The sequence below is a fragment of the Aotus nancymaae genome, unplaced genomic scaffold (assembly GCF_030222135.1).
Source record: "Aotus nancymaae isolate 86718 unplaced genomic scaffold, 86718_ANA_hifiasm-v0.15.2.pri h1tg000089l, whole genome shotgun sequence".
NCBI lineage: Eukaryota > Metazoa > Chordata > Mammalia > Primates > Aotidae > Aotus > Aotus nancymaae.
Window position 1 is genome coordinate 2326418 of NW_026988504.1, and position 22862 is coordinate 2349279.

Sequence of the window (22862 nt, forward strand, 5' to 3'; positions counted from 1 at the left end):
CTATAAATATTCACATACAGCTTTCTGAGTGAACATGTTTTCACTTCTCTTGGTGAATATCCAGGAGTAGAATGGTTGGGTTGTATAGCAGGTGTATGTTTAACTTTGTAAGAAACCAACAAACTTTTTCAAGGTGTCTGTGGCATCTTGTAGTTGCAGTGGCCAAGAAGGAGGGTTTCAGATGCTCTGCGTCCTTTGTCAGCACTTGGTATTGGTAGCTTTTAAGATTCGAGACATTCTAACAGCTGTGTGGTGGGATCTCACTGCACGGGTCTGTACTTCCCTGCAGTTAAGACCCTTCACGTCCTTATTAGCAACCTGGACATCTTCTTTGGTGAGGTGTGTGTGCAAATCTTTTGCCATTGCTTCTTTATTGGGTTGCTTATTTCTGTATTATTCTTGAAGGTTCTTTATGTGTAACAGACACAAGATCTTTATCAGACATGTGCTTTATAATTTTCTTTCAGTCTGTAACTTTTCATTTTCTTAACCATCTTTAAAAAGCAGTTTTTAATTTTGATGAAGCCCAACTTATCATTTTGTTGACTTGTGCTTTTTGCATCTTATTAAAGAAGCCATTGCCTAACCCAAGGTCAGAATTTTTTTTTTTTTTTTTTCTGTTTCCTTCTAGAAGTTTTATAGTTTTACGTTTTACACTTAGGGACATGATTCACTCTGAGTTAACTGTTGCATAAGGTGTGAGGTATGGATCGAGGTTTTTTTTGTTTTTTTGGCAAATAGATGTCAATTGCTCCAGTACCAATTGTTGAAAAGACTATTCTTTCTCCACTGAATTGAACTGTTTTTGCACCTTTGTTGAAAATCAATGGGACACATTTGTGTAGATCAATTTCTGGGCTCTCTGTTCTGTCCCACTGATCTATGCATCTAACCTCTCATTAATCCCACACCATTTTGATTACTTTTTTTTATAGTGAGTCTTGAAATCAGATAGTGTGAGCTGTCTTTGTTTTTCTAGTGCAAAATATTTCTTGTGATTTTAGTTTGCTTTTCCCCATACATTTTAGAATAAAGTCGTCCATTTTTACAAGAAGATCCTATTGAGATTTTGACTGGGGTTGCATTGACGTATATATCCACTTAGGAAGAGCTGGAATCTTAATATTATTTAGTCTTCTAAACCAGGAGCAGGGTCTCCATTCACTTAGGTCTTCTGATTTCTTTCATCAGTGTTTTATGTTTTTCAGAATACAGATCCTGTGCATATTAAAAAAAAATTATACTTCAGTATTTCTAATTGTTCATATGAAAATGCAACTGCTTTTTGTATAATGCCTTTTTTTTTTTTCTGAGACAGGGTCTCGCTGTGTTGCCCAGGCTGGTCTTGAACTCTTGGGCTCGAGTGATCCTCCTTGCCTTCGCCTTCTAAAGTGCTGGGATTACAGGCATAAGCCACTGTGCCTGGCTGGACGTTGTTAATACTATGCTGAGGATTTGAGGGTCTGTGTTTGTGCAAGATACTGGTTTGTAGGTTTTTTTTTTGGTTTGAGATGGAGTCTTATTCTGTCGCCAGGCGCCAGGCTGGAAGCACAGTGGCGTGATCTCGGCTCACTACAACCTCTGCCTCCTGGGTTCAAGCAATTCTCCTGCCTCAGCCTCCTGAGTAGCTGGGACTACAGGCGCGCGCCACCATGTCCAGCTAATTTTTGTATTTTAGTAGAGACGGGGTTTTGCCATGTTGGCCAGGATGGTCTCGATCTCTTGACCTTGTGATCCACCCGCCTCGGCCTCTGGAAGTGCTGGGATTACAGGTGTGAGCCACCACACCCAGCTGGTTTGTAGTTATTCTTTTTTATTCTTTTTTTTGAGATGGAGTCTCACTCTGTCACCCAGGCTGGAGTACAGTGGCACAATCTTGGCTCATTGCAACTTCTGCCTCCCAGGTTCAAGTGATTCTCCTGCCTCAGCCTCCTGAGTAGCTGGCATTACAGGCATGTGTCACCAGGCCTGGCTAATTTTTATATTTAAGTAGAGACAGGATTTCACCACGTTGGTCAGGTTGATCTGGAACTCCTGACCTCAAGTGATCCACCCGCCTCAGCCTCCCAAGTGCTGGGATTACAGGTCTGAGCCACCGTGCCCGGCCCTGTAGTTTTTAAATCTTGAGATGTCTTTGGTTTTGATATCAGAATAATGCTGCCTTCACACAGAGTTGGGAAGTGTTCACTCCTCTTTAATTTTCTGTGAGAAGTTGAGCAGCACTGGTATTATTTTTTCCTTAAAGGTTTGGTACAGCTGCCAGTGAGACTATCTGGGTCAGAAGTTTTCTGTGTTGAAAGTTTTTTAGTTAAAAACCCATTTTCTTGGCCAGATGCAGTGGCTCACAGCCATAGTCCCAGCACTTTGGGAGGCTGAGGTAGGAAGACTGCTTAAGCCCGGAAGTTTGAGACCACAGTGAGCAACACAGTGAGGCCCCATCTCTACGCACAATTTCAAAATTAGCTGGGTGTGGGGGTGCGTGCCTGTAGTCCCAGCTACTGGGGAGGCAGAGAGAGGTGGGAGGGTCGCTTGAGTCCAGGAGATCGAGGTTGCAATGAGCAACGATTGCACCACTGCACCCCACCTGGGCAATGTGGGGATCGCTCCAGCGTTGAGACCACTCGGTGTCCCCGCCATAATGGAGCTTGAGCCCGGACACGTTTCCCACCCCCTGGAGGCAGTCGAGACCAGTGAAAGAGAGATTTAATAGAAGTTTGAGTTTGCAGAAGCCTATTTCTGGTCCACTGACCTAAAAGGCTGGGTGAAGGCTGTGTGGTTTTACTAGGCATTGTTTCTTGAAGTACCTGCTCTGGGCTAGTTTTATGACTTTGTTTACCCTCTATTGATGGGTCCCATGCTTGTTCCTGTGACTGCTATTTGCAAAGTTAATGGGTCTATCACCTCTCTGATGACTTGTATAGATCATTAACATTTTAACTATAGGTTTCCTCACCCTGATAATGAGACCCACCTCCGTGACTTGATTGTACCCATTATGTGACTTGATTGTACCCATTGTGTGTTTTCCGCTGCCTAAGCTTGTAGCCGGATGGCTCTCTCTTCCCTTTATTAAGATAATGGCATCTGTTCTGATAATTGAGATGGGACTAAGAATGCTTATGTAAATGAGGTGGGGCAAAGAATGTCCCTGTAAAATGAGGTAGAAAAAGATATATATACTAACTCAGTGTACAATAAAGTTGCTGGTTTTAGGGCCAGCCCTCCAGACTCCAGCTGTCCTGTCTTTTCTTTTCTTGTGCGCACTCTCTCTTCCAGGTATTGGGACCCTCTTGCAGGCCAAGAGACCCCGGCAGACGTGCCGCTCTCACCGGCCCCCGACATCTGGCGACCACGACATGGGGCCTGGACACGAGAGATAAAGTGACGCTCAAAGGTATTTGGAGTGGAGGCTGCAGCAGTAAGTTTTGGTCATTTTATAATCTTGTATATAAGTTTTGATTTCAATTTAAGTGTTCAATCTGGAGTAAAACATGGGGCAACTAGAGTCTAAGGACAATAAAATGCTTACTCAGCGTTTACAGTCTATGATTAAGTCGCATGGTCATGATGTTAAACTGGAAACTGTGGAGGAATCTGTGCACATAGTTAGAGAAATTTGTCCTTGGGCACCCGAAGGTGGTGTATTGGATGAACCTACTTGGCACGTTATTGGGGAAATAATTGAGTACTTTTGCTTCTATAACAAAGAGTTACCTCAATCTGATGTTTTGCTTTGGGTTTGGTCTAAACTCCGTGGCTATGTTTGCCCTTCTCCCTCTTCTGCACCTCCTTGTACTTCTCTTGGTTATTTCCACGCCTTCTCTGTTAGTTCCAACAACGGGGTTGCCTTTGAGTCGCTCTGCCTGTTGATGGTGGGTGTGTCTGTCTTATATTTAGTGGGGCATCTCACAGCTTTCCTTTTTTCTTTTTAGTAGAGGTGGGGTTTTATTGTGTTGCCAGGCTGGTCTCGAACTCCTGGGCTCAAGTGATCCTCCTGTCTTGGCCTCCCAAAGTGCTGGGATTACAGGTGTGAGGCACCATGCCCAGCCTCTCCTAATTTTTGAATAAATTCCAGACTTCATGGGTAGAATAGCAAAGACACAGACACACACACACATAACAGAGGAATATCCATTTCCAGGAATTTATATATATACATAGGTATATGTGCCTGACATATGTATGTAAGTATATGTGTGTGTGTCTGTATGTGTGTGTGTCTGTGTGCGTGTCTGTCTGTGTGCATGCATGTGTCTGTGTGTGTGTGTCTGTATGTATGTCTGTATGTGTGTGTCTGCGTGTCTGTGCGCATGTCTGTGTGTCTGTGTATGTGTGCGTGTGTGTGTGTGTGTGCATGCACGCCTGCCTGGGAATGGGTATGCCTCTATTGCTAGACCGTTAGAGAGTTCAGTCAATCCAGCGAGGCACTGAAAATCGGAAGGGCTTGGATTTTACTGTTGCTATGGTGACAGTCGGCACATGGCCAACTTCAGATTCCTCTCGTGCTATCTCGTGCTTAGGGCCGGGCCTAGTTTCCGGAGGGTTTTCACCAGGGTTCCCACTGCACCCTCCCTCGGCTTTTGGCTTTCCTGGTGTGTGTGCATCTCAGGGGGCTTCTCTCTCTTTGCCCTGGTGCCCGCCAGGGCTCGCTGCTGTGCCGGCTGCTTGGAGCCTGCTGGCCTGCTGGAGGGGTCTGAAGGGCTCTCTGCTGCTTGGCCCAGAGTCTGACTGAGGCAGGGCCTGCGTCTCGGCTTTGGGGCGGAGCCTTCTCAGTGACTGTCCTGCTCCCTGCGGTGCGGCCCCCGTGGCAGGTCCCTGCCCCACTGGAGATGGAAGGTCTTCTTTTGCAGTTCTTCTGTTGCAGTGAGTCTTTGTGTTCTGTGGGGCCCCCGCAGGCCCACACCTCTGAGGGGGCTCTTCTGGACTCCCACCTCAATCTTCTGGGTCGGGCCCCGTGGACATCCACGGGCCTGTGCAGCTGTGGCTTCCCGAGATTCCCCACTGGTCCACGATGAGCCTTGTGCAGCTCACTGCCAATTTCAGGCGAGCGTTTCTCTCCTCTGGCCCCTTCTGCTCCGCTGCAGAGAACTGGCACTCTCGGCCTGGCTCTCCTTGGAGGCACTCTCCTCCCTTCACTGTTGGGCAGCTCACTCCCCTGCAACTTCAGCTCTTTGATGGGTTCAGGGGAGTCAGAATTTTATAGCTTCTCTGCCCTTTTCTTATTTCCGAGATGGGAGTGGTGATCTTTCCAGCTGTCTACAGGCGGAGGTGGAGCCAGGCTGGGGCTTTTGCCAGAGCAATGCTTCCCACGTGCTTGAGCCCGCAGGACCCTCCACACTGCCGCCAAGCAGAACCAGGATGAAACTCTCTATGAATGCACGGTTAGAATGACCACGTACTTAATTTAGACAACACTGGGTAATTGCCAAGTTCTCTAAAACAAGCCTATCTGACCTGGTCTGATAAACCCGACCCCAAACTGTTTAACACTCAGCAGGAATTTACCACACAGGCGCTGGCACTGTGGCCACGCGTGGAGAAAGGCAAGTGGAGTGGCATCGCATGGTTCTGGTCCCACTGCCTCGGACGCTGTGAGCACCAGAGTCCTGCTGGCGGTGGCCGCGTGGAAACAAGGTCAGAGAACGTGACATCTCCCACTTCCACCCACCAAATGCGTTCTTCACGCAGCCTCCATCCGAAAGCAGTGACACATTCGGTGCTGGTATTCCTGGAGGGGAATCGACCTGTCGTCTGCTTTCCCTCTGAACTTTCCAGGAAGGAACAGGAAGCACCCGTTTTAGAAGCTGCAGCTGGGGTGGGACCAGCTGGGCTCCCGAGGCGGGTGAAGCCCACAGCAGACTGACGGGTGTGGACAATCTGGGGGTGAGACGAGGGGCCTTCTCAGGCTCTGCCGCCTGCAGGTTTGTGTAAAGTATGTCGCGTGCCATGCCATTCTCAAAGGAAAAACAAACAAACAAAAAAACAAAACAAAACAGAAGAAGTCATCTTTGTGGGAGAATCTGACAGGATGCTCACTGCGTAAGCGAGAAGCGGGGCGTGAAGCCGCGCATGCAGACTCATCCCAGCGGCGGGAGGGAACCCCTGCGTGGGGACTGTGGAGCCAAGTCTCTCCTTCACCATCTGAGGTCCTCGCGGTGCACAGAAACCCCAGCTTCACGGCCGCGCAGACCTGATGACGGGCAGCGCGGCTTCCACATCCACCCTCGAGCCTGCTGATGCCCGGCAGGCTCTGCGGAGCGGCCAAGCGTGAGTCCCAGCGGTGGCTTTAAGGGCTGTGCGCCAAGAAAGTGGGCTCCCACGCGATGGCTCACGACAACGTACCGACTCCCAAAGCTTTTTATAATTAAAAATGGTATTTTATGCTGTTTTAAATTGTAAAACTAATAAGCGTTCTTTCTGAAAAATTCAAATAACCCAGAGGTATATGATGAAAGAAAGCAGAGTCGCTTCGCCGGGCCCCAGTCCTACCTTATAGAAGCTGCTGCACGGCCAGCTTGCTGTGCGACCGCCCGCGTTTCCTCCCATGCTTGTTCCAGTCTACAGAACCACAGGGCTTGTACGAGCTTTCTGTACAATTCATTTCATTTTTTAGATCAAGGACAGTCAACCAAGTCCTCATAGAAAGACACAACTTAAGAATTTTAATGGCTGTATAGTATTCCATCACATGAATGCATCATTTTAAATAACTATCCTACTAAGTAATTTCTTTTCAACTTGTCGCCATTACAGACCACGCTGTCATGAAGCCCTCTGGGCAGAGGCACCACATGGACGTGTGTGTTAGTGGCTTAAGAATGTGTGTCTCACAGCAGGAGCCCTGGCTTTGCAGGACAGCCATTTCTAACTCTGACAGTTACTGCCTCCCGGCCCTAAGGGAAGCGAATAGTGTGCCTGCCCAGAAGCAGTGTGAGAGCCCACCCCTCCCCACAGCCCCGGAAACCAGGCTCTGGGTAGAATCAATCTTTGAAACTTTCCAACTGAGAGAAGAAAAAAGTTGTATTACTTTGTAATCAGAACACAATTCAATACATCTTTTTCTTTCTGAAGCATATGACAGACCATTTTGAATATTCTTTTGTGGTTTCCAATGCAGACATGAGCTCTGTGAACCAACACAGGGGAGAAACGAGGTTGCTTCATGAATCAAAGTTGAGCCACACACAGAGCCCAGTTCCTTCCAGTCACACAGAGCTGTAAGAAATCTGCACTAACACAAAAGTCGGCAGAAACTGTCCTTAGCACGGTGTCTTTGGAGGCTCATCCTCCTAATCATTACTGCACATTAGTGTAAGCTGGTTATTATTTTGTGACCTGGTAACTATTTTAGTTTCTTATATACCTTGAAGCAGCTTAGGGTTTGCAGTTCTTGTGTTCCTTTTGAGGTTCAATCCTAGCCTTAGAGCTGTCTTTAGTTTACATGTGAAGCGGGCTTAATACAAACAGCTCCCAGTGCAGCTTTTACCCAGATGTCATTAGCTGGTTAACGAAACCACCAAACACCTTTAAGAATACCACCCAGAATAGGAGGCAAGCGATGCTTTTTAAAACAAGATAAAACACGTCCTGCTTCCTCTGCTAAGTTCAGAGAAGGTCTGTGATGTGAGAGAAACCCGAAGACTGCAGTTGCCGCCGGGAGCTACAGACGCCGCCGACCACAGCAGGGCGCGCCTTTCCATCGTGACACCCAGAGCCTGCTGTCTCAAGTGACACTAAGTGAGCGTTTGTTTTCAAATACTTGGCAGGCGCAGAGGAAGACGATGTTTACTCCTTCAGCAACCGTTTCCCGACTAACCTGGCGTCTGACGGCAGCTGCTATATGGACACCAGGACTAATCTCCTCTGCGGAGTCCACACTACAGGACCCGCTGGCAGGGCTAGACCACAAGGCTGACACCCTCCAGCTCCTCTGTGCGGGTGGGAACCCTCAGGTGTGCAAATGGAGGAGGATGAGGGCGGTAGGGGGGTGCTGCTAATCTGAAGAAGGAGAGGAGAGCCGGCTTGGGGCCTGCACTCACTGGAACAAATAGACACACACACACACAGGGACACACACAGACACACACAGAAGCTCACACAGACACACACAGGGACACAGAAACACACACACAGACACATAGAAGCACACACACGCACAGACACGGATACACAGAAACACACACGCACAGACACACAGGGACACACAGAAACACACACACAGACACACACAGAAACAGACACACACGGACACACAGAAACACACAGACACAGAAACACACAGGGACACACAAACACACACACAGACACACACAGGGGACACACAGACACACACAGACACAAACACAGACACACACAGACACACACAGGGACACACAGAAACACACACACAGACACATACAGAAGCATACACACACGAGATACACACACACATGCGCCACTCAGAGATACACAGACACACACATGCACAGCGGCAAGCTCCGACAAGGCAGGCTTTTTCTTTTTGTCTGGTGACAGGAAGGTCATGAAGTCTGTTTCTTTTGCGGTTCTACCTCAACCTTAACCGTGAACACCACAACCACAATAGCAATGAGCTGGATCATCTACGCCATTCCTCTTCCTCACACAATAGGTGACTGAGAATAGGCATTTTTCGAGGAGAGCATACCAAGAAATCGGCACAACTACAGCCGCTGCCATTCCAGCAACAGGGAGAAGGGAAGATGTGGGTTTCTTAGTCACCTGACTTATCTGCCTTTAGCACGAGACTGCATCAAGGAAACCAAGCTTGTTAGTATTAGACTAAATTCCATTTACTTTAACAGACTGTGCCGCAGTTCTAAAGGACAGCCCGGCACCCCCGGCGCAGTGTCCAGCCTCTTCCCAGCTCCGGCTCGCTTAGAGCTTGGGTGGCTCCTGCTTACCGCCTCAAATTCCAGGATTCGCTTACTCTTTCCTTCCTAACCGGAAGCATCCTAGTGATGGGAAGAGGCCCTTCCCTCTGTCTGCAGGGGACGCCAGCCTTGCGCCACCTGCCAGGTAAGTGAGAGGCCTGCTGACCTGGATGGAATCCACCAGCCTCAGTGATGTCCCGGGCTTGTTTCTTTAATGCCCTTCCCCCGACTCTAGAGGCGCTTCATGCTTAGTACAGAAACTGCAGAGGAGACACAAAAGCAGCCCAGATCCAGCGCCGCTGTGGCGGCGGCGTCTGCGAACCTCTAGTTAAGAGCGGGCTCTTCTGTCTTCGTCCTGTGCACAATGTTCTGTGCATGGGAACTGCAGCCATGACCATTCTGCAGATCCGGGCTCTGGGCCTGCATTTTTTCTGATTAAAGAATGTCATCACGAGCACTTCCTCAGGACACTAGTTTTCATGTTTAACTTTTCAACAGCCCCAATAATATCTCATCAAATATTTCATAACTTTTTAACTATTCACCTTCTGTAGACATTTAAGTGAATCTCAATTTTCCTTCTTATAAATAACACAGAAGTCATCTGTGTCTGGATTATTTTCTCTAGAGAGTATTTGAGCAGAGTTAAGGCTGGGTCGAAGGGGATGGCTACTGAAGGCATCTGATGCTCACTGGCCAGATGCTGTCAGTGAGGCCGGGCACTGACACCCAGGTGCATCTGAGAAGCGAGAAGCGGACTCCTCTCTTTTGCAGTAAAGGGGCTCAGTAGCTTTTTATAACCTGCCTGCCTCAGGGGCTGCCTGATGATTCTGCGTTTTTATGAACAGAAATCGGTATTCACCATGAGGACAGGAACACAGGAGTTGAGCTGTCCTGGGGACCAGATGCCACTCACAGAGATTACTAAGACGCGAGCTTGATATACAATCAGGAATAAGCTGTGAGTTTCAGTTTTCAATTACATATGAGGGAAGAGGAAGGTTTTCTCAGAATGCACTTTAGATTTATAGAAAATCTACACGAGTCCCCGCTGGACCTCGGTAGAGAGATGAACTCGGGGACCGTGTTGACAAAGCAGCTCCCACCCGTCCCTCGCAGAGGCCCAGAGCCGCCGCCCTGCCCCAGCCCGTGGGGACACAGCCACTGCATCCACAGCACACGGCGCTGCTTAGGGCTGCGTGAGGGTTGAGCCTGAGACGGTCTCGTGGTGTAACCCCAAATGTGCTGGGGTCGGATGCAGGAGGCTTGGTCTAACAGTCCCCAAACCTCTGAGCCACCTAAGCATGGCCTGGGGACGGGCCTCTCGCGATCCTCACCGTCAGGGAGTGGAAGGCCTGCCGTGACCTTGTCGGTAACGGCGAAGTGACACCTGTCACAGCGGCAAGCTCCAACGAGGCAGGCTTTTTCTTTTTGCTGGCCACAGGAAGGTAAATGAAGTCTGTTTCTTCTGCGGTTCTACCTCAACCTTAACCGTGAACACCACAACCACAACCACAACCACAGCCACAACAGCGATGCTCCCACAGCCCCGAGCCTTGAGTAACGAGGTGGGAGGGACACACGTTGGCCAGGGCCCGGCTTTGAACCCCATGCCTGTACGCACCTTCATGACAGGCTGGGCGAAATAGCGGGCGCTCCAGTCACAGAACCCTGTCTGCACTGCGGCGGAGACGAAGCTTTTGTGTCCAGCAGCATCATCTGCGTCATCCGCAGTCTTCGGGGTTTGTTGAGTAGGAGGGTTGGAAGGAAAAAGAAACACCAGTCAGTCATGCCACTCCTGAGCTCGAAAGATCTCCCGCAGGGGACGGAGGCGTTGCCAGGAGCACCAGGCTGCCCCTAACGCCGGCACTTCTGCGCTCTGCTCACTTCCGTATCCTGGTGACCAAGAACCCCTGAGCGTCTAGCCGGGGACTGAGGGTCCCAGGCTGTAAAGTGAGCTGTGTCTGCCCACCACCCCCAGGGCCAACCCAGCACAGCTCCTAAGCCAATGCTGGCTGTTTAGACAGTGCCATGGGGGTCCGTGTGCACCAGTTCATCAACCCCAAAAAGCTTCTGCTGCTTGGTCCCAGGAAGGCTCCTGCAACAGCCCTACGACACTAGGCTGAGGGGAGACTCCCGTGTGAAGCAGCCTGGGTGGAGTGCAGCTGTGTAGGCTGGCTAGGGCTCCTGGCCACCGGAGAGAGAGGACGTGGAGCTACTGGGAGGACTGAGCCTTGGGTGTTTCCTGCCGTGGGACCTGCAGCAACCAGGGCTGTCAGAGTCATGTGTGCTCATCCAGTGAGGCTGAGCACCCGGGGTCTCCTGTGCCGTGCCATGAGCATGGGGTGGGCCTGCTGACGTCTCTCACACCGTGTCTTGGCCCGGGGAGCTCCCCATCATCTCAGGGCAGGTGCAGCGAGAGGCACATCCCCCCACCCCCGGGCAGCTGCTCTGACTCCACAGTGAGAGCCGTGGCCAGGGCGGGCGCAGGTGGCAGAGCTGCATGTGCCGGCGACGCTGCTCCCCAGGACTGCGGTGGCCTCCTGCCCCCACCAGGGCCTGGCCCCGAGCCTGACCCTGCACGTGGGGCTCAGTGGTGGTTCTCGCTCCTCTGCCGAGGCATGGAAAGTCCAGGTGGGCGAGGGCTGAGTGGCACCCCTGGGGACCTGCCCACTCCTGCCGTGATGGCCCTTCTACCCCAACATGGCCACGCAGGCCCCACGTCACCTGCAAGGCGGCCACCAACTTCTTTTAAAATCACTGGGTCATCAAGCGAGCCCCAGACCCCACTCCACTGCTGAGCTCTAGGGCTGTTGCACCCAGAGCAGCCGGAGTGCGGGTGTGCCCTGAGCCACCTTCCTGAGCCCCGGTGCCCTCAACTGACAAAGCAGCAACACCGGGACGAGATAGCCGAGGTCTCCAGACCACCCGCTGCCTCATGCCGCTCTCACAACCCCAGGAAATCTTAGCACACGTTCCTCTTTCCAGAAGTTTCTTTTTCAACTTTAAAGGCAAAGAGAGTGTACCTATTTATGCAGCAGCGTACCTGGACGTTCACAGAAAAGACAACACATTCAGAATACATGCTCTGTGGTGCAGCTGCCCCCGAGGGGATGCAGAGTGCTGTGTACCCAGGAAGGGGAGCTCCAGGGAACTCCATGCCCCTGTTTCGTTACATGGGAGCTCCAAGAATGGTGAACCCAGAATCAGGGTTGGAGAACCGGGACACACCTGGCAACACTCTTGCAGAGCGCAGGCAGAGGGGCGCGCGAGCAAGGGCCAGTGCCCGGATCTGAAAAGGCAGAGAGCGGCCCACAGACCTGGGTCCTGCCCTGTCCTGCAGTGGCGTGAGCAGCCTGCGGCCGAGGCCGCGCACCTCCATCTAAGCAGCAATGCTCAGTGTCCAGATCACGAGGCAGCCGGGGCTCCGTACCTGGTCTGGGCCCTTGTCGAACATCTTCCGCGTCCGGGGAAACTGGTGGGAGTGAGGGGTGTACTGTGCCCCGCCGGGGGCTGTGGTGCCCGGCCGGCCAGAAGGCAGGTCTCGGCTGACTGGCTGCTTGGCCACGTCACTGGTCAGGCTGGAGCTGCTGGTGCTGGACGCCGGAGGGGAGCCCCTGGCATTGGGAGAGAAACACACACTGCATTCTCCGCAGAGTCTGGAGCTTTGAGAGGCAACGTGGAACGACTTCCTGTGCCACCCACGCCCTCCCGGGTGCCGCCAGGGCCCAGGCCGCCCTCTGCCGCGCGACATGCCATCATGACTCCCAAACCCCAGCTGCTGGTGCTGAGTCTATGCTGCTCAGCTGCCTGCCTGGCAGGGGGCAGGGTCATCCCTCACTGAACTCCAGTGCCCAGGAGGACGCACGGGCAGGACAAACCCAGATCAGAGCTCGGTGGGCCAGGACTCGTGAGGTCACAAACAATAGTGCCATGTACTGAGGTGCAAACACCGGTTGGTGGCCCACTCAGAGAACTGGATCCCCTCTTAGGAACTCTGATCCGGAGATCTAGACCCTCTTACGGACTCTGACCCGGAGATCTCGACCCTCTCACGGACTCTGACCCGGAGATCTAGAGCCTCTCACGGACTCTGACCCGGAGATCTAGAGCCTCTCACGGACTCTGACCCGGAGATCTAGAGCCTCTCACGGACTCTGACCCGGAGATCTAGAGCCTCTCACGGACTCTGACCCGGAGATCTAGAGCCTCTCACGGACTCTGACCCGGAGATCTAGAGCCTCTCACGGACTCTGACCCGGAGATCTAGACCCTCTTACGGACTCTGACCCGGAGATCTAGAGCCTCTTACGGACTCTGACTTGGAGATCTAGATGTCCTCTTATGGACTCTGAAAGGCCACAGACAGCAGGCTTAGTTCAACTTTTGCTGTGACCATGTGCAAAGGAAGGGTTCCTCAAGATGGGGAAGAGCTCAAGGCAGGGCTCAGATCAAGTAGGTGTGGGGTGTGTGGGGAGGGAGGAGGGGATGAAGCAAGCCAGGGCGGGGGAGAAGGAGGAGGCGGCTCAGGGAGAGCCTAGCGCGAGGGACCCCAGCCACCACTACAGACCACAGGCTGAGCGGGTGGCACTTACCCCGCCTGGTGGATGTGCACGCCCTTGTTGGTGGGGCTGGCGGGGGCCGACTGCGTGAGGGAGGAGGTGTCCAGGATGCGCTGTGGCCGGGTGTTCACAGTGGCCTAGAGGCAAAGGCATGGGGCGTGAAGGTCAGACAGGACATGTTCCACGGAGGCCGTCATACAAAGTGAGGCTGACGGCGGCATGGAGCTGCTTCAGAGCCGCAGAAGAGGCCCTTTGGGTGAGGAGCCGCCCACACCAATGGAAGGCCTCAGCTGGGTTTCCCCAAACGCAACCCTGGAGCGCAAGTGACACTCTTTCCTGTTCCAGGACTGGCACCTGGTGGGCAAGCCTGGCGTGGCTGTGTGGACCAGGGCATCTGGGGAGGAAGTTCTGCCCACAGCTCCTGATGGGGTCAGGGCCTGAAGCCTCTGAGGACAGTGGCCCACCTTCCTCACCTTCCCTGCTGGGGGGCGGCTCCCGGGCAGCCTCCGCGTCCTCCCCCCAGCCTCAGGCTGGGCCTCCGCGTCCTCCCCGCCGCCTGAGGCTGGGCCTCCGCGTCCTCCCCTTCGCCTGAGGCTGGGCCTCCGCGTCCTCCCCCGGCCTGAGGCTGGGCCTTCGCGTCCTCCCCCGGCCTGAGGCTGGGCCTCCGCGTCCTCCCCCCCGCCTGAGGCTGGGCCTCCGCGTCCTCCCCGCCGCCTGAGGCTGGGCCTCCGCGTCCTCCCCTCCGCCTGAGGCTGGGCCTCCGCGTCCTCCTGCCCGCCTGAGGCTGGGCCTCCGTGTCCTCCCCCGGCCTGAGGCTGGGCCTCCGCGTCCTCCCGCCCACCTGAGGCTGGGCCTCCGCGTCCTCCCCACCGCCTGAGGCTGGGCCTCCGCGTCCTCCCCCCCGCCTGAGGCTGGGCCTCCGCGTCTTCCCGCCTGCCTGAGGCTGGGACTCCGCGTCCTCCCCCCCGCCTGAGGCTGGGCCTCCGCGTCCTCCCACCTGCCTGAGGCTGGGCCTCTGCGTCCTCCCCCGGCCTGAGGCTGGGCCTCCGTGTCCTCCCGCCTGCCTGAGGCTGGGCCTCCACGTCCTCCCCCCGCCTGAGGCTGGGCCTCCGCACCGCTCCAGCTTTAAGTCCAATTCCCTAACACCTCAGCTCTCGGGTCAGAGGCTGCGAGCTGAGGCCTGGGAGGAATCCGCCGTTCATGCTCTTTCCAGACCTGGATGGCAGTGGTGTTCCTGGAGGGTCAGGGACCTGGCTGGTGAGCACAGGGTGGAAAACGGCTAGCAGCCCGAGGCCCCCCGTGTTCCTCAGGAGGCCACGGAAGCCGCCCAGGGCGGGGGGCTCGGGTTCTCTCCCGCGGCAAAATGGGCTCTGCCGCCTGGGGTGTGACGGGGCCTGGAACTCAGGACGGCCCTGAACACCCTCCTGGCTGAGGGGCTGCGGTGGTCCTTTCCCACGGGCGTGTACAGGTAGTGCTGGGCACGCTGCACTGACTGGATACCTTCATCTCCAGGACAGACGTGGCCACAATCTGCCCTGGGGTGAGGGTGCTGGCGGGGAAGGGGGTGGCTGCTTATAGGAGGAGTGGGCACTGGCAGGGGGAGGGGCGTCTGCTCCTCGCGGGCGGGAAGCAGGGTGGTGCACTGCTGGCACAGCCTAGTGGGCAGCACGAGGCTCCAAACAACCCCTTCAATGCAGCTGAGACCCTGTGCTCGGTGAGCCTCCAGCCACAGACACCTGAAGGACTTGAAATTCTACCATGGAAAAAGCTCTGTGCCAGCTTGAGCCCTGGCACAAAGGGAGGAAGTGGTTTTGCTTTGACTTTTAAATAGGGTTTTCTGTGGATCTGAAGACCAGCTGTCGGCAAGCCAGAGCGTGCGCTGCTTGTCTGCTGACAGGACCTCACGATGGCCTGGGTGCTCCGGGGCTGCTTTGTTCTGAGCGCAATGCGCCGTGTGGGGCCGCAGGTCCTGCCGGGTTCTGGACCCCAGACGCTGTGTGTGTTCAGAAGGGGCCTGATAGTGCTGGGACAACCTCCTTTGTGTCAGGAGGACAGGGTCAGCTGCTCCGTGCAGGTGTCCACAAGCCATTCCCTGAATGCCGGCCCATCCTAGGCTGCGCTCCAGCCAGCCAGAACCCCATCCTGCAGGCTCGCATCCGCACGGAGCCCTGCACTGCCTCACAGCTTTTAATCATTCACTTAGAAGTTAGGAACCTTGTACTTGCAATTCAGCCAACAGAAAACCAAGGAAAACAAAACCATCCTACAGACTTCATGCAGGTGACCCTGCGCTTCCCACATCCCACAGACTTCATGCAGGTGACCCTGCGCTTCCCGCATCCCACAGACTTCATGCAGGTGACCCTGCGCTTCCCGCATCCCACAGACTTCATGCAGGTGACCCTGCGCTTCCCGCATCCCACAGACTTCATGCAGGTGACCCTGCGCTTCCCGCATCCCACAGACTTCATGCAGGTGACCCTGCGCTTCCCGCATCCCACAGACTTCATGCAGGTGACCCTGCGCTTCCCGCATCCCACAGACTTCATGCAGGTGACACTGGCGTTTCCCACATTGCCCCGCCCTTCAAAACGCAAAAGCAAGGAAATGGAGCCATAACTAGTTTAAACAATGTTCCTATTTTTTAAATTACAAGAGTAATACATGCTCTTTCTCAGCTTCTTTTGATATTAAACTATTAGGCCTGCCCTAGACACACACAACCACCCCACAAAACCTGAGAGACATATGATCCCTTCAAAAGTCTAAAAAGAGAAAAGAAACTTTTCCACTCTAAACTTAACATGCGCCTTCTCAGAATGTCTGGAAAAACAGTGGGAGGTGACGGGGAAGACAGAAACTTCTGGAGTTGAAATGGAGCCTTCAGCAAAACCCACACACGCTCAGATGCTCACGAGCGCTGCTGGGCTGGGGCTGGTGACTCAGGAGCCCCCAGGCGTCCTGCTCAGTTGCCCGGGGTCTGTGCAGCGCCCACCCCTGCCACCCCGCACGGAAGCACCCACGGGAGACTGTGGCTCCTGATGAACCCTCTGTTCTGCCCACCCTTCTGGGAAGGGAACTGATCCAGCCTGTGGCATGAATTCACGCAGCCCCTGGGGTAAGATGAGACCATCCTGCTTTCACGTGGCTGCTGTCACAAAACTAACTTTCCCCCGCTGCTGGAAATCCTGTGAGAGATGGGCACACTCCTGGCTCGGGAGATCCTCTCGGATTAGTGCAGAGACCACAGGGTGTGGCCGGGAGGGAGCGCTCTCTAGCCGCGCACTTCCTACTCGTTCAACAAACATTTACTCAGCGTTGACTGTGCTGGGTGGGGGCCGACGCTCTGAACGTGAGTGGTACGTCCCTCAGGGAGGTGACCTGCTGACCTGCCTGCCTGTGGTGTGGGTGTGAGGACGGGGTGCTCGTAAGCAGGGGCTGCAGGGCACGGCTGGGGCGGGGGCAGAGGAGGACCAGGGAGGGTCCTTTCTGCATGGCCCCCGCCATCATCTTAGAGAGCGCAGCACCAGGAAGGGTGAACACAGAAGGCACGACGCTGGCAGAAGCCGGGTATGGAGATGCACGCCGGGGGGTGAGTGCGGCCCGCAGCCTCAGTGGGCCCTGGCCTGCCTCCAGGACACAGTGCCCTTCTCAGCATGTACTCCCCCAGGACCCCGGCTCACTCGCAGCCTGTAGAAGTCAAGGGTGCGCAAACACTCCCTTTATGGGGTCTGAGTCCAGAGAGGACGGCAGCTGTGAGGGTCAAGGTCATGGCTACAGGACAGGGCCTTTCTTCCACTTCCCAAGCCAACCTTCAGCGGTGGCAAATACACCTTTGCTCACAGTCAAATTCTCAGCGCAGACAGTCTCTGGGCCCGGCGTAAACATACACACTCTTTGAAGATGGAGTGGTGGGCGTCTCTGCCCCATCCCTGCCTGTGCGCAGCTGGGGGAGCGGGGACTGGAATGAGACCCATGTTCCAGGAGCGCCACCTCACAAGGACACAGATGTCTGATCCAACGCAGATAAAAATACCATACATTTCAGAGACTTGGACAGTGAATTTTCCCACTGGAGCTTGACACAGCCAGGCTGAGGATGCCAGCATCAGCTTCTGGCTGCTCTATCTTGGGAGGAAGCGGAGTATTTAAGAAATGTTCCTGTTAATTTTATATCGAGGATCTGGATTCATGTGTGAGAAACTCTTAAAAAGGGATTCCCAGAGGATTATCCAGAGGCACTTTTGGTCTAAGAATAACGCAGAGACTGCCGGCTGCTTGGCTGGGGAGAAGGAACACCTGTAAAAGCGTGTGCTGCTACTTCTCGAAGTCATGTTTCCGCAAACTGCATTTCCTAGATAAATCATACAAACTTTTCTTTTGGAAAAGTGAGTCCTAGGTGTTATTCAGTTAAAGCAACGTGGTGACTCTAACCAGCTGCCCATTAGTTACAAACCAAGCCTTAAGGAAGCGTCACCTGGGGTCACGGTGCTCACAGCCCTGGGTGCTGCAAAGAGAACTCCCCGTCGGGGAGGCTGAGGTGTCTCAGTCCACCAGCTCCCTCCCTCCTCAGACCCGGGTCCGGGGGAAGGTTCCGGAGGTTCTCCTGGAGCTGCCGTGGCCCCTTCCCCACAGAGGATGGCAAGATGGCCAAGGAGCTGATGGCGACGCAGACACGGATGCTGACGGTGCAGCCCGCTGTACGGAGCCCGCTGTACAGGCCCGGCTCAGGGACGGGGGATGGCGCTCTGTACTTCTTACAATAGCCCTGGCGGGGCGGGGGGCCGTACACTGCTGCCAGTTTTATAGAGGGGGAAATACAAACTGAGAGGCATGAAGTCACTGGCTGAAAGCTAGCAAAGGTGCGAAGCTGGTGCCATCCCTGCCTGAAGGAGCCCCAGGCCCCAAAAGCCACCCTAGTGCCTCGTGGCTATGAACCCCCGCAAGGGTGCCTGTGGGGGCAGCCACTCCCCGGAGCTGCACAGTAGAGTCTGTGAGAACACTTTCCCGGCTGCTACCCTAGAGCATGCAGTCTGCATCTCCGGGGCGGAACAGGGCATCTCCATCTGGATGGGCTCTCCAGGGCTGCTTCTGCTCTAGCTGGGCAGGGGCCCCTGGGCTGGTGTTGGGCAGCATGGCTCCAAGGCAGGGCCACGTCTCATTCTGTAGCTCCGCTAGTCCAGGCTGATGCTGCCTTCGCTCCCCCAGGTCTACAGTGAAGGGGAGGAGCGCACTCTTGAAGCGCTTTCAGGCCGAAGACGCGACGTGTGTGCCAGGCTGCTCGTGCTCATCGGCGCCGCTGGCGTGCCACATTCCTGGGGCAGCTCTTCCCACAGTTCTGAGCATTCCCCTCCTTTGGGTGGAGGTGTGGGAACTGAGAAGACAGGTGAGGGGAACGCTTGCTGAGGATGCAGAGGGCGTGCACGCCCGCGGCCCGGTGAGAGAGAGGCAGTCGGACACTTCCACGCAGCAGGGCCACCTCCGAAACCACGCAGGGGGCGGGATGGGTAGCGTGGCCTTCAGGGGTCGGAGGTTGAGCTCACGATTCCGAGGGGCCCTGAGTTGGCTTCAGAGAGGTGTGGTTCCTGAGGGAGGGGTGATGGCAACCACAGTGAACCGTCTGTCTCAGTTAAGGAAGTACCGTGTGATGAGAAGAACGAGAAATCAGAGTATCTGTATGCATGTCGCTGAGATCACTGGAAGAGAAATTCCAGAGGTAAAGAGAATTTCAGCAATTGCAGAACTACTCTGGTCTACAGGCTAATTGTAAACATGCTGAATTGAGAAGTCCTTACGATTCAGGCAGCTTGAGAGAACAGAGAATAGACCGGCTCTCTGGGTTCTAAGAGATGCTGTGAAGTAGGAGGAGAGAAAGTTCTGGCATGACAAGGCGATTTTAAAAGAAACCCACCCATGGCCGGGTGCGGTGGCTCACGCCTGTAATCCCAGCACTTTGGGAGGCTAAGGCAGGTGGGTCACTTGAGGTCAGGTGTTGGAGACCAGCCTGGCCAACATGGTGAAACCCTATCTCTACTAAAAATACAAAAACTAGCCGGGTATGGTGGCAGGTGCCTGTAATCCCAGCTACTCAGGAGGCTGAGGCAGGAGAATTGCTTGAACCCGGGAGATGGAGGTGGCAGTGAGCCGAGACTGCACCACTGCACTCCAGCCTGGGTGGCAGAGTGGGACTCTGTCTCAAAAAAAAAAAAAAAAAGAAAGACACCTATCTAAAAGTAACTCATGCTACAGAAGCACGAGGCCAGGCGTCGGGCTCAGGATGTTCGGTGCTTTGGAATAAGCTTTCCTGGGTATTTTCAATTTTCTTTTCTTTATTTTCTCTCTCTTTATTTTTTTGAGACAGAGTCTTTCCCAGGCTGGAGTGCGGTGGTGCGATTTTGGCTCACTGCAACCTCCACTCCTGGGTTCCAGTGATTCTTGTGCCTCGGCTTCCTGAGTAGCTGGGACTATAGGAGTACATCACCACACCCAGCTAGTTTTTGTATTTTCAGTAGAGACTGTTGGGCAGGCTGGTCTTGAACTCCTGGCCTCAAGTGATCTGCCTGCTTCAGCCCCCCAAAGTCCTGGGATTACAGGTGTGAGCGGCCACACCTAGCTGATCTTTATTTTCTTTATCAGTCATGAATGTCATGGGGTCCTTGGGATGTCACTTCACCAGCCAGAAACTCCTGTGGCTGGTGGTGCCTTTGCCTGAGTTTTTACTTCGGCCCGCTGGGCTTCTTCCACCCCTTCAGCCTGGCAGGCTGCGCTTGGCTCACGCTACTGGCCCGAATCTCACACCTGGCAAAGGCAAGCCAGGCAGAGCAATGAGGGGTGTGAGAGTGTGGGGCCTGTGCACTGTGCATAGCCACAGATGCCGGCTGCAGCAGGGTGGGCAGCTCCAGGCACTCATGGGTGCCAGCTCCCTGCAAGGCTGTGGCTGGACCAGGTGTACTATAAGCAGCTTCCACAGCTGGCACGGGGGAATGCAGCGGCACCTGGAAGCTTGGAGACGCCAGGAACTACAGAGCCCCAGAGAGGGTGTCACAGCCCTATCTTGGGGAGCTCCTCGGTCTGGGTTCCCTGAAGGGCACAGCTCTTCTCTCCTTCTTGTCGTCTGCAACGTGGCGAGCAAGCAGCATGTTTCAGCCTGGTTTTGCTACAGCTGTTGCAGCTCTGCCATTCGGCAGGTCCCAGGTTCTTGTCCGGCGTCCAGGAAGAATGGGGTACATAGACAAATGGAGGGTGAGCAAGGTGAAGAGAAGATTCACTGAGCAACACAACAGCTCAGAGGAGACCCACACTCGGTAGCTCCTCTCCACAGGGAGTTTATCCTGACGAGCAGTGGGTAGCTCCTCTCCACAGGGAGTTTATCCTGACGAGCAGTGGGTAGCTCCTCTCCACAGGCAGGTTGTCCTGACGAATGTTCAGCTCTCTGCAGAGAGGAGACCCTGGAGTGGGTAGCTCCTCTCTGCAGGCAGGTCATCCATCATCTCCTCGAGTCTGGCTGAGTCCAGGGTTTTTATGGCTTCACAGGGGAGGAAGTGTGTGCCGACTGGTTCATGGGCAGCCATAGGTGGGCTCAGAAAAGGCACCATGAGTTCCCATTCTGGTCCATCAGCCCAGCCCCCAGGCTTCAGGCCATCCCTGGCTTGAAGGTGGCACTTCACTAGGGACCTGCCCCTTTCTGCCCAGGAGCCTGTCTGCCTCCTGCCATCATCCATGGCACCCAGGCTGATTGTGCTGAGGGGCATCTGCAGGCCAGTGCCAAACTGGCCTCGGTCCCCACACTCAGCCTCTCTCCTATGCTCACTGGTACCCAAAGTCTGGAGGAGGCTGAGGCAGCAGGCGGCTGGCATGTCAGCACTGCCCCGAGTGTGTGCACAGCCGGCAGGTTGTGGCAGCGTCAGGGCTCAGCCTCAACTTTGCTCTGAGATTGAAGTGGGTATCAGGAGCAGGGAGAGGTTGGGCAGCAGGAGCAGGCACTTCGAAGCCTGTGGGTGTAGGGGTGCTTCCTGGGCCCCTGAGAGCACAGAGATGCCTGGTCTGGAGTCACGGCTAGGTGGCTGCAGCTGTGCCTGGGAGGGTGGGGCTCCTGCCTGCTCCCGGCCCCCAAGAGCACAGAGATGCCTGGGTCTGGAGCTGTGGCTGGGCGGCTGCAGCTGCACCTGGGGAGCATGAGGCTCCCGCCCTGCCAGCTTGGAAGGGGGCGGGGATTCCGCCTGCTCCTGGCTCCTGCCAGCTGCACGGAGCACGTGGCCCTGGCTGTGCCTCCCCAGCTGTAGCTGGCGTTATGGCAGCAGCCACTCCAAGAGAGGCTGCCATTGGCATCAATTTGGCCTTTTGTTAAGTGCACAAATTTCTCATCTCTGCCTGCATGCGTGAGTCCTGCAATAGAGGCAGCGGCCAGTGTGCACACGTGTGCGTGCGTGCACGCACACACACACACTCTTCACAGCTTCAAAAGGCTGCAGTGGTGCTTCTAGGTGAGTCTGTGCATTTACGCTCATATGTTTTCTTACAAATAGTAACACAAGCAGTGCTCACGAGCACGCGTGCCCTGACAGGCCACCACCTGTGGCTCGAAGGCTCTTTCTTGGTGTTGTCCTAAAGCACTGAGGCGAGGGCTGCTGGGGCCACAGGCGGCCTCCGGAGGGGCGTCAGTGTCTTCTTTCTACTTCTACGTAGTCTGAAATTTTCCTCTAAAAAAACTAAAAGCAGGTCAGGTGCGGTGGCTCATGCCTGTAATCCTGGTATTTTGAGAGGGCAATGTGGGTGAATCACTTTAGCCTAGGAGTCTGAGACCAGCCTAGGCAATATAATGAAATCCCATCTCTACAAGAAATACAAAAATTAGCTAAGCATGGTGGTGTGCCCCTGTAGTCCCAGCTACTCGGGAGGCTGAGGTGGGAGAATTGCTTCAGCCTAGGCGGTCGAGGCTGCAGTGAGCCATGACTGGACCACTGAACCCAGCCTGGGTGACAGAGCAAGACCCCGTCTCAAAAACAACAAAAACCCCAAAACCAAACCAAGGGAAAAGAAAACTAAAAGCAAAGTGAAAACCCCAAAGCCCCTGGAATGAAACGGAAATACATTATAAACACATGAAATTAGAGCAGAGCTCTGGGGCTGCGTGGGTTCTCCATACAGAGCTCGTGGCAATCTCTATATTTGAATATAGAATTCTACGGGGCATTCCATAGTAATAAGGCTGTTTTAGACTCCGATGAACAAAAATTTGGCTTCAGAGTTAAATACCTAAAATAGGCTTGTTTCTCTGTAAAATGAAATATAATCCCTTCAGTTCCTAGAGCACAAAAACAAGGCATTTCTTGAAATTAAAATGAAGACAAGAAAGATTTATGCTTCGAAATGCTTTAGTAGCAATGTTTACTCCTAAACCCACACACAC

The 22862-nt window shown here is 54.2% G+C and overlaps 1 protein-coding gene across 5 annotated transcripts in view; it reads right to left on the reverse strand.

Moving 5' to 3' along the window:
* RPTOR (regulatory associated protein of MTOR complex 1) overlaps positions 1-22862 on the reverse strand; it is a 427638-nt gene that overhangs the window by 24946 nt on the left and 379830 nt on the right. For all 5 annotated transcript variants that reach the window (XM_064369298.1, XM_064369297.1, XM_064369299.1 and 2 more), the window contains 3 exons: positions 13487-13590; positions 12325-12508; positions 10516-10626 (listed from right to left, as the gene is read on the reverse strand). In XM_064369298.1, coding sequence (XP_064225368.1) covers positions 10516-10626; positions 12325-12508; positions 13487-13590 — 399 coding nt within the window. The remainder of the gene's footprint in view (positions 1-10515; positions 10627-12324; positions 12509-13486; positions 13591-22862) is intronic.